The following is a 17,367-nucleotide window of genomic DNA, read 5'->3' as shown; positions in this document are numbered from 1 at the left end:
TCCGCAGGGTCGTGTCCTAGGCCCTACCATCTTCAGCTGCTTCATCAATGTCCTTCATTCCATCGTAAGCTCAGAAATAGTTATGTTTGATGATTGCATAGTGTTCAATATCATTCACGACTGATGGCATAGTGGAATTGTCGCTGGATTAGTAATCCAGAAACCCAGAGTAATGTTCTGGGGACCAGGGTTCAAATCCCACCATGACAGGTAGTGGAATTTGAATTCAATAAAAACCTGGAATTAAAAGTCGAGTGATGACCATGAAACCAATGCCCTTTAGGGAAGGAAATCTGCCATCCTTCCCTGGTCTGGCCTACATGTGTCTCCGGACCCACAGCAATGTCGTTGACCCTTAAGTGCCTTCCGAAATGGCCAGTAAGCCACTCAGTTGTATCAAACCGCTACAAAGTCCCAAAGGAATTAAACTGGACGGACACCTGGCATCGACCTAGGCGTCGGAACGACAATGGCAAACTCAGCCCTGTCGACCCCTTACTAACATCTGGGGGCCTAGTGCCAAAATTGGGAGAGCTGTCTCACAGACTAGTCAAGCCTGACATAGTCATCCTCACGGAATCAAACCTTACAGATAATGTCCCAGATATCACCATCCCTGGGTATGCCCTGTCCCGCCAACAGAACAGACCCAGCAAAGGTAGCATCACAGTGGTATACAGTCGGGGAGAGTTGCCCTGGGAATCATCAACACCAACTCTGGATCCCATGACACCTCTGGCATCAGGTCAAACATGGCCAAGGAACCTGCTGATTTACCACAAACTGCACTCTCTCAGTGGATGAGTCAGTGATCCTCCATGTTGAACATCACTTGGAGGAAGTGCTGAGGGTGGCAAGGGTGCATAATGTACTCTGGGTGGGAGACTTCAATGCCCATCATCAAGTGTGGCTCGGTAGTACCACTACTGACCAAGCTGGCTGAGCCCTAAATGACATAATTGCTAGACTGGGTCTGTGGCAGGTGGTGAGGGAACCAGCAAGAGGGAAAAACATACTTGACCTCATCCCCACGAACCTATCTGCTGCAGATGCATCTGTCCATGACAGTATCAGTAAGAGTGATCACCGCATAGCCGTTGTAGAGATGGAGTCCCGCCTTCACATTGAGGATACCCTCTATCGCATGACCACTGTGCTAAATGGGATAGATTTCGAACAGAGCTAGCAACTTGAGACTAAGGCGCTGTGCACCATCATCAGCAGCAGAATTCGAACACAATCTGTAACCTCATGGCCTGGCGTATCCCCTACTCTACCGTTACCATCAAGCCAGGGGATCAACCCTAGTTCAATGAAGAATGCAGGAGAGCATGCCAGGAGCAGCACCAGGCATACCCAAAAATGAGGTGTCAACCTGGTGAAGCTATAAACACAGGACTACTTGCATGCCAAAAAGCATAAGCAGTAAGTGATAAACGGAGCTAAGGGATCCCACAACCGATGGATCAGATCTAAGCTCTGCAGTCCTGCCACATCCAGCAGTGATTGGTGGTGGACAATGATACAACTCATTGGAGGAGGAGGCTCCACAAATATAGCCATCCTGAATGATGGGGGAGCCCAGCACATCGGTGCAAAAGATAAGGCTGAAGCATTCACAGCAATCTTCAGCCAGAAGTGCCCAGTGGATGATCGATTTCAGCCTCCTCCTGAGGTCCCCAGCATCACATGCCAGTCTTCAACCAATTCGATTCACTCCACATGATACCAAGAAACGGCTGAAAGCACTGGATAGAGCAAAGGTTATGCACCCTGACAATATTACGGCAATAGCACTGAAGACTTGTGCTCCAGATCTTGCCGAGCTCCTAGCCAAACTGTTCCAGTATAGCTACAACACTGGCATCTCCCCAGTTATGTGGAAAATTGCCCAGGTATGGCTTGTTCATGAAAAGCAGGACAAATCCATCCCGGCCGATTATCGCCCGTCAACCTACTCTCGGTCACCAGTAAAGTAATGGAAGGGGTCATCAACAGTGCTATCAAGCGGCACTTGTTTAGCCATAACCTGCTCACTGACACCCAGTTTGGGCTCCACCAGGGCCACTCAGCTCCTGACCTCATTACAGCCTTGGTTCAAGCATGGACAAAAGAGCTGAGCTCCCGAGGTGAGGTGTGAGTGACTGCCTTTGTCATCAAGGCAGCATTTGACCGAACATGGCATCAAGGAGCCCTAGCAAAACTGGAGTCAATGAGAATCAGGGGAAATCTCTACACTGGTTGGAGTCATACCTAGCACAAAGGAAGATGATTGTGGTTGTTGGAAGTCAGTCATCTCAGCTCCAGGACATCACTGCAGGAGTTCCTCAGGGTAGTGTCCTCGGTGCAACCATCTTCAGCTGCTTCATCAATGACCTTCCATCATAAGGTCAAGAGCAGGGATGTTCGCTGATGATTGCACTATTTGCGATTCCTCCGATACTGAAGCATTCCATGTCCAAATGCAGCAAGACCTGGACAATATCCAGGTTTGGGCTGACAAGTGGCAAGTAACATTCGCGCTACACAAGTGCCAGACAATGACCATCTCCAACAAGAGAAAATCTAACCATCTCCCCATGAAATTCAACGGCATTATTATCCTTGAATACCCTACTATTAACATCTTGAGGGTTACCATTGACCAGAAACTGAACTGGACGAGCCATATAACCATGGCTACAAGAGCAGGTCAGAGGCTAGGAATCCTCTGGCGAGTAACTCATTCCTAACTCCTCAAAGCTTGTCCACAGACACAAGTCAGGAGTGTGATGGAATACTCTCCACTTGCCTGCATGAGCACAGCTCCAACACTCAAGAAGCTTGACACCATCCAGGACAACTCAGTTCACTTGATTGGCACCCCATCCATAAGCATTCTCTCCCCACCACCAATGCACAGTGGCAGCAGTGTGTATCACTTACAAGATGCACTGTAGCAATTCACTAAGCCTCTTTAGACAGCACCTTCCAAATCTAGATGGATAAGAGCAGCAGACAGATGGGAACACCACCTGGAAGTTCCCTTCTAAGAACTCAGCATCCTTACTTGGAAATATACCACCGTTCCTTCACTGTCGCTGGGTCAAAATCCTAGAACTCCCTCCCTAACAGCACTGTGGATGTACCTACACTGCATGTACTGCAGTGGTTCAAGAAGGCTGCTCACCACTAACTTCTGCTGGCTAGGCCAGCAATAAACGCTGGCTTAGCCAATAACGCCCACATCCCATGAATGAATATTAAAAAATCAGCACTTGGAAAGCAAGGAATGCACCTGCACTTCTACCCTCTAATTGCAAAATCATTGGCCATCTTCTAATCTTCCAGTCCTCCTTATACACAGAAGTGGTACCGGATGACCGGAGAATTGCAAACGTCACCCCGTTATTCAAAAAATAGAACAAGGATAAACCCAACAACTGCAGGCCAGTTGGTTTAACCTCAATGGTGGGAACGTTTTTTAGAAATGATAATCTAGGACTAAATAAAGTGCCACATAACAGGCTTGTCAGCAAAGCTGAAGCCAATGGATAAAAAGGGACAGTGGTAGAATGGATATAAAGTTGAGTTAGAGGAAACAGTGGTGAATGGTTGTTTTTCCGCCTGGAGGAAGGTATATAGTGGGGCTCCTCAGGGATCATTGTTGGGACTACTGTTTTTTCTAGATTATTGACCTAAACTTGCATGTGCAGGGCACCAAAATTTGCACATGAGACAAAACCTGGAAGTACTGTGAACTTTGAGGGGGTCTTCAAGGGGACATAGGCTGATGAAATGGGTGGACGCATGGAAGATGAAATTTGATCCAGAGAAGTATGCAGTGATGCATTTGAGCCGGAAGAATGAGAAAAGGAAAGATAAACTATAAGGTACAATTATAAAGCACATGCAGGTGCACAGGGACCCAAGGGTACATGTGCACAAATTGTTGAAGGTGACGAGGCAGGCTGAGCAAGCGGTGAATAAGACAGATGAGATCCTGGGCGTGGAGTGCAAAAGTAAGGAAGTAATGCTCGACTTTTATAAAACGCTGGTTTAGCCTCAACTAGAGTATTGTCAATTCCAATTTAGAAAAGATACGAAGCCATTGGAGAGGGTGCAGAAAAGATTAACCAGAATGGTTCTGAGGATTAGAGAGTTCAATTACATGAATAGATAGGCGAAGCTGGGACTGTTCCCCTTGGAGAAGAGAAAGGTGAGAGGAGATTTGTTAAACTCATGAGAGGTCTGAATGAAACTTCCACTTGGTGGAAGAGTCGAAAACCAGAGGATACTGATTAAGGAATGACAAAAGGACCAGAGGCAAGACGTTTTTGCAGCAATTGGCTAGGATCTCTGAATGCAGTGCCTGGGATTATCTTGGAGACTGATGCAATCCTGGATTTCAAAAGGAAATTGAATTATCTGAAGAGAAAAGTTTGCAAGGCTACAAGGAAAAGACGGGGGTGGGACTTGCCAAGTAGCACTCTCAGAGAGCAAGCATGGAAAGGATGGGTCAAATGGCTGCCTCCTGTGCTGTAACCAGTCTATAATTCAGTTAGAAAATCCAGGTTAAGGTAAATAATCAGATGATAGATGGTGCATACCATTGCAAGTAATTAAAATGTTGTTGCTGATACTTTTCTCACCCCCTTCCCCACCGTCCATCTTATCCAGCAGCTCTTGTTGTTCTGACTAATGGGACTGTTTATTTTAGTAGCAATCTCTTCCTCACATAGGCCTGCAGGCTATCTGTGTTTACTATCTACACTGATTCTGGGTTTTCTCCAAGTAGAAATTTCTCAGGAATTGGGGGAGACAGATCATTCCAGATGCCAGCCCTGAAATAGTTGTCGCAATGCTATACTCTGCATTTCTTGAATACATTGAAACTCAGGATTTTTGACAGAGCTGCCAATCTTTGGTCACAGTGTAGTATCTCTAGGCAATCGAATTTGAATAATGGCACATCAGAAAAACAGCTTTGCATATTCAGTTGGAAATCAAATATTTATTTCGGTGTTAAGTCTCATACAGGTTGCTCTTATGGATCACATTTCAGTCCAATATAAACATTTCATTCTTGTTTTAACTTGAGCAAGCATTGGGTATTTAGTATTGCTACCTACATTCTTGGACAAATCTTGTGGTTATAGCAATAATTGTGCCACTTGTCCTATCATTCATGTTTGAGTGATAATTGCATTATATTCCAATTACCAGACTACCCTTTTTTTTGACATTATGAACTGTGGTTGTGAAGAGAGTAATGCTCAGACTGTTTTCAGCTTCTTTGAAGCCAGATGAGAAGGCAATCTAATGCGCCCTCAAACTTTATAAGTTTGATTTTTACTGGGTTAATATATTCTGCTTCTTCCATGTTTAATATTTATGAAGGCCTATGAAGCTTGTGCTGACCTTAACTTTACTTTGTCCCACCTGTCACATATAAATTATGATGTGGATCTTAAAAATGCATTGTGCACCCCTTTCAAAATGAATGGCTTAATTAATTACAGCCCCCAGTTTGATTTAGTAATGTGTTCATCAGTAAGAATAGATGAACAAATATTGGGCCTTTTTTTGACCTTTGCCTACCATAACATTTGAAGCAAAAGCTAAATCTGAATATATAAGATCGCTATTTTTTTTTCACATCCCACTAGTCTGCGGTTTATTAAATTTTCAATACAAAACCTTTTTTCTGATTATAAGCTTTTACTATTTTCATCCAGAGGCAAACTCCAGATGTCAAACCCCTGTTAAGATGAAGTTGACATCTGATCTTTCTGATGTGGAGTGGAGTGGAGCTGAAGCCTCGCTGTTCCGAGTTCTACATGGCACTTACTACAATAACTTCTGTGCTATAGCTAAGTTATTGGGAACCAAAACATGTGGACAGGTAAAAATCAATAATTCATTGCAAAGTCAGTAAAACTAGATGAGGGACTTATTCTGCACTTTGGAAAAATATTCCCAAAGATGCATAATGCCCTTAAAGTAAAAAAGACATATTCTTTTTCAGAAAATACTATTTTTGGAAGGCATCGAACCAGTGTGTATACTACTTGAATGGCCGAAATTTTAGGAGTGCTTGCACTAATTATAGTTTACACAATACCTACAATTGATAATCAAATTGTCTGTTTTTTTTATAAGTATTTAAACTGTGTTGGAGTTTCAGGCGTGAAGGCTATGCACGTGGGGATCTGTTAACCAAAATAACCATATTTACTGAACTACCCCGAATGAAGAAATTGCCAGACAAGATTTCACAATTTGTAACTTTACTTTAACATGAATCAGAATCACTTTAATATGGATCGGAAACAACACAAATTAACCATGAATTAACAAGCAAATCTTATTCAGTATGAACTATACACAAAAATTCAGAATAGAAGTAGGGCAGTTGGCCCCTCGACCCTGCTCCAGCATTTGATAAGATCATGGCTGATCTGATTGTGACCTCAATTCTACTTTCCTGTCTACCCCCTATAACCTTTCAGTATTTTTAAGGCTGAGTTAGATAAATTCTTGATTGGTAAGGGAGTCAATGACCCTGCCTTCCGCTGCTGTCTGGGCAAGAGAATTCCACAGGCTAACAGCCCTCTTGAGAGAAAAAATTTCTCTCCAAACCTGTCTTAAAAGGGAGACCTCTTGTTTTTAAACTATATTCCCTTGTTCTAATCTCTCCCACAAGGGGAAACACCTTCTCAACATCCACCCTGTCCAAATCCGCTCAGGATCTTATGTCTCAATAAGATCACCTCATTTTTCTAAACTCCAGGTCCAAGCTATCCAACCTTTCTCATAAAATAAGCTCTTTGTCCCAGGAATCAGTCGAATAAATCTTCTCTGAACTGCTTTTAATGGCATTATATCCTTAAGGAGACCAAAGCTGTACTGAGTATACCAGATGTGGCCCCACTAAGGCTCTATACAGCTGTAATAACACGCCCCTACTTTTGTACTCTGTTCCCTTTGTAATAAATGCCAATATTTCATTTGTCTTCCTAATCACTTGCTGTATTGATATGTTTACTTTTTGTGATTCGTGCACCAGGACACCCAGATCCCCCTGTACAGAGTTCTTCTGTCTCGTTCCATTTAAATAATATACCACTTTTCTATTCTTCCTGTGGACAAGTTCACATCTTCCCACATTATACTCCATCTGCTAAATTTTTTGTCTACTCTCTGAACCTTACTAGACTCTTGTCCTCTTCGCAATTACTCTCCTACCCATCCTTGTATCATCAGAAAATTTAGCAACTATACGTTTGGTCCCTTCATCCAAGTAATTGATATGGACTGTAAATAGTTGAGGGCACAGCAGTGATCCCTATGGTACTCCACTGGTAACAACTTGCCAACCTGAAAATGGCCCATTTATCCCTACTGTTGGCTAACCAATCCTTTATCCATGCTAATATGCTAGCCCCTATACCATGAGCTCTTATTCTGTGTGGTAACTTTTGATGTGTCACCTTAACAAATGCCTTTTGGAAATCCAAATACACCACATCTACAGGCTTTCCTTTATCCATCTTGCTTGTTACTTCCTCTAAGAACCCTTAAAGTTAGTCAAATACTGTTTCCCTTTCACAAGACCATGTTGACTATGCATGATCACATTGAGTTTTGTCCTGTTATAACCGCTTTAATAATGGATCGTAGCATTTTCCCTATAGCAGATGTTAGGCTAACTGGCCTGTAGTTTCTGCTTTCTGCCTCCTTCCTTTCTTGAATAGAGGAGCGACATTCACTTTTTTCCAATCTGTTGGGACCTTTCCATAACCAATGGAATTTTGGAAAATTACAATGGGACTACTATCTCAGGAGCCACTTCTGTTAAAACCCTAGGTCCATCAGGTCCTGGGGGACTTGTTAACCTTTAGTTCTAATAGTTTTCTCAGTACCTTTTCATTGATGATTATAATTGTTTTCTGTTCCTCCCTCCCTTTCACCTCTTGATTTACAAGTATTTCTGGGAAGTTATTTGTATCTTCTGGGATCATAGGAAATAGGAGCATTTGGCCCATGGAGCATGCTGCACTATTCAAACAGATCATGAGTGATCATCTACCTTTTACGCCACTTTCCCCCACTATCCCATGATGCCATTAGTATCCAGTAATCTTATCGATTTCTGTCTTGAACGCGCTCAATGATTGGGCTTCCAAAGTCCTCTGGGATATAAATTCCACAGATTCGCCACTCTGAGTGAAGAAATTCTTCCTCGCCTCAGCCTTAAATGGCCTGCCTCTTATCCTGAGACTGTTTGTTTCCCGTGGTTCTAGACTCACGGGCGAAGGAAAGTATCCTATCCACATCTACCTGGTCATGTCCTGTAAGAATTTTGTAAGTTTCAATGTGATCACCTCTCATCCCTCAACTTGGGCCCAGTTTCTTCAATCTCTCCTAATAAGACAATCCCACCATCCCAGGAATTAGTCTGGTAAACCTCTGTTGCACTCTGTCTATGGCAAGTACACCCTTCCTAGATAAGGAGACCAAAACTATACACAATACTCCAGTCGTGGTCTCACCAAGGTTTTATACAATTGCAGCAAGACTCTTGTATTCATATCCCCTTGCGATGAAGGCCAACATACCATTTACCTTCCTCAATGCTTGCTGAACCTGCATGCTTAGTTTTTAGTGACCCATGAACAAGGACAGCCTGGTCCCTTTGCACATCGACACTTCCCTACCTCTCACCATTTAAGAAATACTCTGCCTTTCTGTTTTTCAACAAGTGGGTAACGCTTATTCACATATTCTATCTGCCGTGTTCTTGCCCATTCACTTAGCATATCTAAATCCTTCTCAACTTGCATTCCCACCTCGTTTGTGTTATCAGCAAATTTGGAATTATTACATTTGGTCCCCACATCAGATCATTTATATAGATCGTGAATAGCTTGGGCCCAAGCACTGATCCTTGTGGGACCCCACTAGTAACAGCCTGCCATCTTGCGAATGACCCGTTTAATCCTATTCTCGGTTTTCTGTCTGTTAACTAATTCTCCATCCATAGCAGTCTATTACCCCCAATCTCATGTGCTCTAATTTTGTTTATTAAGCCCCTGAGTGGGTCCTTATCGAAAGCCTCATGAAAATCCAAATACACCATATCCGTTGGTTCTCCTTTATTAAGTAATTGTTTATTTTCTCTGCCACTTCCTTATCCTCTATTATAAATTCTCTTGTGTCCACTTCTAATGAACCCACTTTTGTCTTTGCTAATTTTTACATGCCTAAAGAAGCTTTTACAGTCCGCCATTATGTTACTCGCTAGCTTGCATTCATATTCTCTCTTCCCTTTATCAGTTTCTTGGTCCTCCTTTGCTGGATTCTAAATTGCTCCCAATCCTCGGGCTTACCACTTTTTCTGGTAACCTTACAAGCCACTTCCTTTGATCTGATGCAATCTTCTACAGCGAAGAAAGACACAAAGTACCTATTCAGTGTGTCTTCCATTTTCTTATTTCAAATTATTAATTTCCCAGGCACACTCTAGAGGACCAAAGCTCACTTTACTTTTTTTTCCTTTTTTAAATACTATCTGCTTTTGCATTTCTAGCTAGTTTTGGCTCCTACTCTAATTTCTCGCTCATTAATTTTTTTTGTCATTCTTCGTTGGGTCTTTTAATTCTGTCCAATCTTTTAGCCTACCTGTTATAATCCCCAGTTTATGTTACCACTGATCTCAGAGTGGAACCCCGCTTGATAGATCCTAACTTCTAATTTGTTTGTTTAGATAGGTGGAGAGGGGCTACTGAACAGAATCACTAGAGTCAGCTAAGGAACTTTTAACAAAAGCACAAAACATTTTATTAAACAAGAAAAGATGAACTATATTACAACATTCCTTCACCCACGACTATACCTTGACATATATACAGATTTGTAAGGATAACACAAGTTACAAAAACTATCTTTATGCTCTAATGTTCACAGTAAGTACACCGTAAGTAAGGCAACCTGTGTTCAGATACACCACGCTCTGAAACCAAGTGACAGATGCCACCTCAGCCAGATGCTATGGATCTCTCCTCAACTCTTCCCCCCACCCCTGGGTCACCGCATGCATTCAAGCTACTTTCCACGCACTCTCACTGACTCGGCCATCAACAGTACACCACTGCTTCACATGCCCTTAGCAAAGAGTTACAGACCTTCAGCTGTCTCTTTGGACCTTCTGGCCTCTTGTAAGCAGATCTTGCTTTTGTCTCTTTAGATCTGAAGCTTGGTGCCTTTCTCTCTGCCCCTCACTCTTCACTTAACAGGACCTTTTTCAGGTTCCTGTCCTTCCTGGGACTTGGGACTTTCTCCTGTTCAACTCCCCTGGATTTTGGGACCTTTCCTTTAGCTTGGGACTGGCTATCTGTCTCTTTTTCTCCAGTCTCTCCTGGCAGCTACTTTCAAAATCAACTGAACTCAACCAGCTTCCAAATCAAACTGGTGTTTCTAGTTTCTTCTTTGTGTGTCTGTGGGAGGGACCTGCCTCTCTGGACCCTTGTTGCTAGGCAACAGCCCAGTTTCTCTACTCTTGTTTGTTTAACTTAGCTTCAACAGGCGTAAAACTCTCATTAGAAATGCAGGCACCTTTTAAAGTGAAACTAAAACTCAATTTGACCTTTTCTGAACACACACATACAGATGTACAAATCAAACTTAAATATTAAAACTAAAATTTATTCCTAACACCCACAAATACAAATATAACTTACTTAAACTATCTCTATTTCCTAATATACTGCTAATTTTCACAGAATTGTATGTTTTTCTTTCAATTTGATACTATCCTTAACTTCCTTAGTTAGCCATGGATGGTGTGTTCTTCTCGCATTCAAGTGAGAAAGAAAGACTATGGCCTGAGTTTTTCGGTTGCTAGGCGTGCCTGGGAGCGGCTGGGAAATGGACCCCTAACCACGATTTCATACTGGCTGGCCATTTAGCAGCCAGCCAGCTTGAAATGCATGCTGAAAAGCTCAGCGCTGCCGGGGTGGGGGTGGGAAGAGGGCAGGCGATGACATGGGCACGGATGAGCATTACTCGCGAGTTCCCTGAAGGCAGACAACTGCCTCGGGGAGCTGAAGACCTACAAAAAATGAAATCTGTAAAAAGCTGCAAAAGAATGTTCATTCATCGCAATCAAGCACCTGAAAGCATACCTCATAAAAGTGCTGCCCCCAGATCGATCTTTTTTTTTCCTAACTGAAATTTCTTCCCAACCTTGGATGAGGTTTGATGAAAAATGTAAAAGCCGTCTGGTCGATTGGCCTGTCCAACAACTGTAAGGTTGGACAGGCCATGAAAAATCACAGACAGCTGCACCGTTAATGGGCTTAATTGCCCACTTAATTGTTGACGGGTGTGCTTCCAACTTTTTCCTGCATAGCAAAATATCACGCGAGTGCGCAATGACATTGGGATGCTCACCTGACATCATCTCTCTCGATTTTACGCCCGATCGGGTCGGGCATGCGCCTGCCTGCAGGAAGTAAAATTGTGTCTTATATTTTTGTGTTTATGAAATATCTCCTTAATTGTCCGCCATTACATTTCTACTGTCCTACCCTTTAACCTAATTTCCCAGTTCACTTTAACCAGCTCTGCCTTCATACCCTTGTAATTACCTTTCTTTATATTTAAGACACTGGCGTTATGATGTGGCAGATGATGTGTGCCAGGCGAACCAAATCCACAAGGGAAATTTGGTTGTGCTATCACAACAGTTTTGCAATTTGTGTTTATTAGGAGAAGATGTGCATTGAATTCAGAAGTAATAAATCAACCAAGACCTTTAGACATTTTAAAAATTAAATTCAAACATTTATTAACAAAATAAAAGATTTCAAGCACATACATAAGACTACAATTACTTATTAAAATTCCTAATTAACCTGACTCCCAATTACACCCCCTTTAAGGCAACAGTCCAAAAATAGATTTTAGATTTAAAACAGAACCAGCAAGTTAACACAATACCGACTTGACAGTGGAATTCCAAAAGGCTTTTCCCCAACTTAAGTTTCGCTATAAAGCAGACATATGCACAAATGGCTGGAGGCTTCATTAAGGCTATTCTACATACCCCTGTTAGATCTTACATGGCCTTCTCCCACATAGCCTTTCATTCTCCTTTATATATGTTTCTATTTTTTTAATATGTAAATTCTATTGCTCCATATGTCTTTGAACCTGTATCTTCCTCATAATATAAAAACTTCCATATTGCCAATATTGTTAGTAACCTTTGGGGAAAAATAAGTACACTCCTTGGCCTCGTTTATCTGGCTACTTGTAAACAGACTAAGATCCCTTTGAAATCCAAATCTCCAATTTTTAAATCTAAAAATGCAAATTCCCTTCACACTTTACATGCTAAGCCAGCATCCATGTTTACTCATTACCATGTCAAGCACCTAGCTGCTTTTGATGATTTCAAGCTTGCTGTCTACTTCACTCCAAATGTAACTAAATCGCACAGAACAACCCAACTATACTTACTCCATAAACCTACTTCACAATGAACCAGAAAAATACTATGAAAATTATTATACTTTTGGCAAACTGGTCTTACCCACACTTCTCAGCCTCAAATGACCGTGAAATTCAATCATGTTATGATCACTGCTACCTAGATGCTCCTTTATTATGTAGTCATTACTTAATCCTGTCTCATTGCACTTTACCAGGTCTAGAATAGCCTGCTCTCTGGATGGCTCTAGAATGTGCTGCTCTAAGAAATTATCCCAAATACACTCCATGAACTCATCTTACAAGCTTACCTTTGCCAATCTGATTTGTCAAATCTATACATAGATTAAAATCACCCATGAATATTGCAGCACCTTTCTTGCATCTCCCATTATTCCTTCCTGTATACACTGTCCTAGTGTGTAGCTATTGTTAGGGGGACCTATAAAATACTCCCACAAGTGACTTCTTACCGTTGCTAGTTCTTATCACTACCCAAATTGATTCTACGTCTTGATCTTTAGAACTAAGATCATTTCTCACTATTGTACTAATGCCATCCTTAATTAACAGAGCTGCCCCGCCATCTTTTCCTAGCTTCCTCTCCTGAAATAGTTCCCTTGATTTTACAGGTCCCAGCATTGGTTCATCACCTTGCAGCCACGTCTCTGTAATGGCTACCAGGCCAAACATGTTTATTTCTTAAAGCAAAATACTGTGGTTGTTGGAAATCTGAAATAAAAATGGAAAATGCCGGAAGAACTCAGCAGGTCTGGCAGCAGCTGTGGAGAGAGAAACAGAGTAAACATTTTAGAGTCCATTTGAAACATTAACTTTCTCTCTCCACAGATGCTGCCAGACCTGCTGAGTTCCAGCATTTTCTGTTTCTATTTCATGTTTATTTCTGTTTGTGCTGACAATTAATCCGTTTTATTGTGAGTGCTATGCACATTCAGGTACAAAGCCTTTAGTTCTGTCTTTTTACTATTTTTGCAAACTGGCCTTATCTGCTGGCGCATCCTTGAGTTTGTATGCTCCATCCCTTCCTGCCACTCTGATTATCATTACTCTTATTGCTATATTGCTCTAGTGTTTGTCCTTTCCCCTTTAATTTACCACATCTTCCCTTACAGGATCCCTCCCACTATTTAGTTTAAAGTCCTCCCTACCACCCTAGTTACATGGCTCACCAGAAAACTGGTCCCAGCACGCTTCAGATGAAGCATGTCTCAATGGTACAGCTCCCACTTTCTCCAGTATTGGTGCCAGTGCCCCATGAATTGAAACCCATTCTTCCCATACTAATCTTTGAGCCATATATTCAACTCCCTAGTTTTATTTGCTCAATGACAATTTGCTCTTGGCTCAGATAATAATCCAGAGATTATCCCTAATGGCAGTTACTCACCAACAAATCAACTTGTGGCTTTCCTGTGATGTCACTGTTTGATTTTACTTTTCTTATACTTGGTCAGCGCACACTGACTCCTGAAGGCTCCCGATTTTAGGTGCTCCAGGGCAGGCCCAGTTCCTATCAGCTTCTTGATGATAAATGAAGTGAAGGTCCATGAAATAGCAGATACAAGAAAGAAAGAAATAGTAGGCAGTCTATTCTGCCTGTATGGGCCCAGTTTCAGCAACACAGTTCTTCCAAACAGAATTCCATTCCTTTTCCTTCAAGGACATAGCCAATTCTTCACAGGGAGCAGTGTTTGTGTAGACAAGGTTCCGTTCATGCAATCTTCCATGCAGTTGCACAAATCTTTCCGAAACCTTCTCAACTCTCAGCTCCTCTCTTCTCTTGGTCTTTCTGTTCTTGTCTGCCAGCCACATGGCCCCCATATTTTAACTTCCTTTCTGGTACTGCTTCAAGGTTATGGGTTGCCCTTTCACATGGATCAGTATTTCTTACGATCCAAAAATTATAATTGGTCCCTTTACAAATGCTACAAATTCTTAGAATTCCTTTTCAGCCATGTTTAAGAACAATTACTGATTCTCCAAATATTTTTACGTGATTAGAAATTTTCCTTGCATCTGCATTTGATTACATAAGCAGTCATTAATACAGCAACCATGTACCAAGGGCATTGAGTGAACTGATGTTTCAGAAGAGAAAATGGATCCAAAACTGAGCATGGTGTCTTTTTGCAAATGGAAATAAAATTACAAAGGTAACAAGGAAGGCTATCCAAAGGCGGACTGTTAATTTAGGGACATTCTGATTGCTATTGTAAGCCAGTCGGAATTTATTTTGATTCAGTATTGCCTGAAACAGTAAATTTATATTTTTGCCATAAATTTTCTCCAGGTATTCATTATTCATGCCTGCTGGGTTTCTTAGGATCTAAGTATCAGCATGTTTAATTTAGTACTGCATTTAATGAGTAAAGCTTTGAGGCTGGCTATTGTCTTGTTCAGGTGTATGAGTTTGCAGTGAAAGAATCTAATATCATGGCCCGTGTCCCTGCGGAGGATGCTGATACACCCCCTAGAAAAAAGAAGAGAAAGCATAGGTAAGGGTACTTAGTTAAGCATTCTTGATCCTTGGATGAACCTGGGACTTGCTTGTTACCATGCTAAAATTAACTTCACTGTTTTTGATGCAATATATCCAAAGGCCCAGCTGGATGTTCCTTGCTGCAATCCACAGACTCTGGAACCCACATAGATTTTGCCTCTAATAGAAATGTTACCAAAGATGGACCAACAAATTAAAATGCTAAATCTGACAACTAGTATCAACTGTTGACTACTGCCAGTCAGTGGTACATTCATGGCATGTTCAGAATTGCTTGGCATAGGCAAGTGTAAGGATTTCAATGTATTGGTACTGGTGGTGGTCAAAATCAACAACCTCAACTGTTTCTTAAGAATTTTTAAATTTTATATTAAAGGAAAAAAATTAAATATGATGCATTTCAGTTCATAGTCTCACTGGCTTCTAGCCTATTGCTGCTCCGGTTTAGAGAAACACTCACTCCAGCTGCTCCCTTTATTCAGTTCAGAGTCATTCTTTCCTTCCTTTAACCCAACCAGTTCATGCTAGTCCTCATCTCCCTTTCCTGCACCCTCCCCAGTCCTTAATTTATGTTGCCACTCTTTTGTCTCTACCCAGTTCACATTTGCACATTCCTCATCTTACAACTGGTCAGCATAGTTCTGTGGCTCCCACTTTCCCAGGGTTGCTCTTGAACTCCACTTCCACACTGTTTTTGTGCCCAAAACCTCCACCCAGAAGGGCCACACTGCCTTCCACCTTCTTTCCCCCTCGAGTGCTGCTCTTGAACTCTTTGCTAAGCAGTCTGGGGGATTTCTGCTGGCTGTTGCTGTTCTAGTTTTGAATGTTGCTGTTCGCTGGTGGGACCTGATTCTTGCAAGAGTTCCCAACTGTGCAGCAGCATTCACAGTCAATAGCAACAGGAGGTGAGAATTGCAAAGTATTTCTGTGGAGATAGCCCAAGAGTGCTGCTGGTTTTATCTGCAGACAAGTGCATAATGCTCATAAAATGCTGACTGTCCCTGTCAAGCACAATTGGTTGGCATGAATGCAAGGGTCTGGCTGAACAGGATACTATCTCAGCAATGGGCCATCGCCTAAAGAAATATGAGGTAATGTGTGATTATCCACAGATAAATCTCACTGGAAAGTTTCAAAACAGCTGCTGTAATTTTGCAGCAAAAAGCAGTGCAAATAAATTGTCATTCCCACTGTTTCCTTTTTATAGCTGGGATCATTTGCAAGATTCAAGCGCAGGAGATGACCGTAATCCTTAAAACCCTACACTGGCTGAGGAAGACTTGGTTCTCAGACCCATTAAACGTTGAGTGTTGGCCAACCTTAAACAGGACCTGTTGTCACAGACGGTGAGTCAGATGTGACACAGTGCTCCTTACTTTTAATTTCATGGCTTAACCCATCAGAGAGACAGGCCTAACTGCAAGGGTTTCTCTTTGATCGTAGATACATTATTGGCATCACAATAAGCTACATCAAAACAATTGGTTTGTCCTTTAGTGCCAGGATAACTGATGTGCTTGGTATCGAAGCTGCTCTCACTTCCTTCAGCGTTTTGGAACCATAATAATTTATTTCACTGTTATGTGGCTGTTGTTACATTATTACTTGCAGGAATTTGAGTTGATTGTTATATGGGTTCATGAAAGTTATTTGCAGAAAAGCAACTAATATATATTCTGTATGTTCTTATGTGGCTGAGTAGGTAGCTCTAGCCTCTTGAGTGTGTTTAAGCTCTAATTCAGAGATTTTGAGTACAAATATAGGCTGACGCTCCACTGCTGTACTAAGGGAGTGCTGCATTGTTGAAGGTGCCTTCTTTCCTATGAGGCATCAAACTGAGGCCCTGTCTGCCTTCCCTAGTGGACATAGAAGATCCTATGACAGTATTTCAAAGATGAGCGGGGGCTTTTTCCAGTGTCTTGCCCAGTATTTATCTCTCAAACAAATTATTTGGTCATTTATCTTATTGTAATTGGGACTATTCTGTATGCAAACTGCCGTGTTTCCTACATTACAACACAGGCTACGCTTTAAAAGAACTTAATTGGCTGGAAAGCACTTGGGTTGTGAAAGGTGCGATATAAATGCAATTTTTTTTCTCTCTTGACCAAATTGCCAAACTGATTATTTCAATTCAACTTATTAATATTTAATATACTATTATATTTCAACTTAGTTCTCATTACCATTATTATCTTTTCTGTGGTTTGGCATTTGTATAAGGTAGTCCTCAGATAGTGTGTTTTATGTTTTTTTTGCTTCGTTAGTCTCTAAACTGCTGAATTTTCTTTTAGTTGGTCACAGCATACTTCCAGAATAAGAATGGAAGTATTTTTATCAAAGCTGACAATGCAGTTATATTTTGTAGCCAA

General features: G+C 41.6%; 1 protein-coding gene across 3 annotated transcripts in view; it reads left to right on the top strand.

The window, feature by feature from the left end:
- The window catches only part of ezh2 (enhancer of zeste 2 polycomb repressive complex 2 subunit), a 113,399-nt gene that overhangs the window by 58,355 nt on the left and 37,677 nt on the right, over nucleotides 1-17,367 (top strand). For all 3 annotated transcript variants that reach the window (XM_078538605.1, XM_078538602.1, XM_078538604.1), the window contains 2 exons: nucleotides 5,718-5,884; nucleotides 14,896-14,990. In XM_078538605.1, coding sequence (XP_078394731.1) covers nucleotides 5,718-5,884; nucleotides 14,896-14,990 — 262 coding nt within the window. The remainder of the gene's footprint in view (nucleotides 1-5,717; nucleotides 5,885-14,895; nucleotides 14,991-17,367) is intronic.

This window comes from Cetorhinus maximus, chromosome 3, assembly GCF_964194155.1.
Source record: "Cetorhinus maximus chromosome 3, sCetMax3.hap1.1, whole genome shotgun sequence".
NCBI classification, from domain to species: Eukaryota; Metazoa; Chordata; class Chondrichthyes; order Lamniformes; family Cetorhinidae; genus Cetorhinus; species Cetorhinus maximus.
The sequence above is the reverse complement of the archived record's forward strand: the minus strand, read 5'-3'. Positions and strand labels throughout refer to the sequence as shown.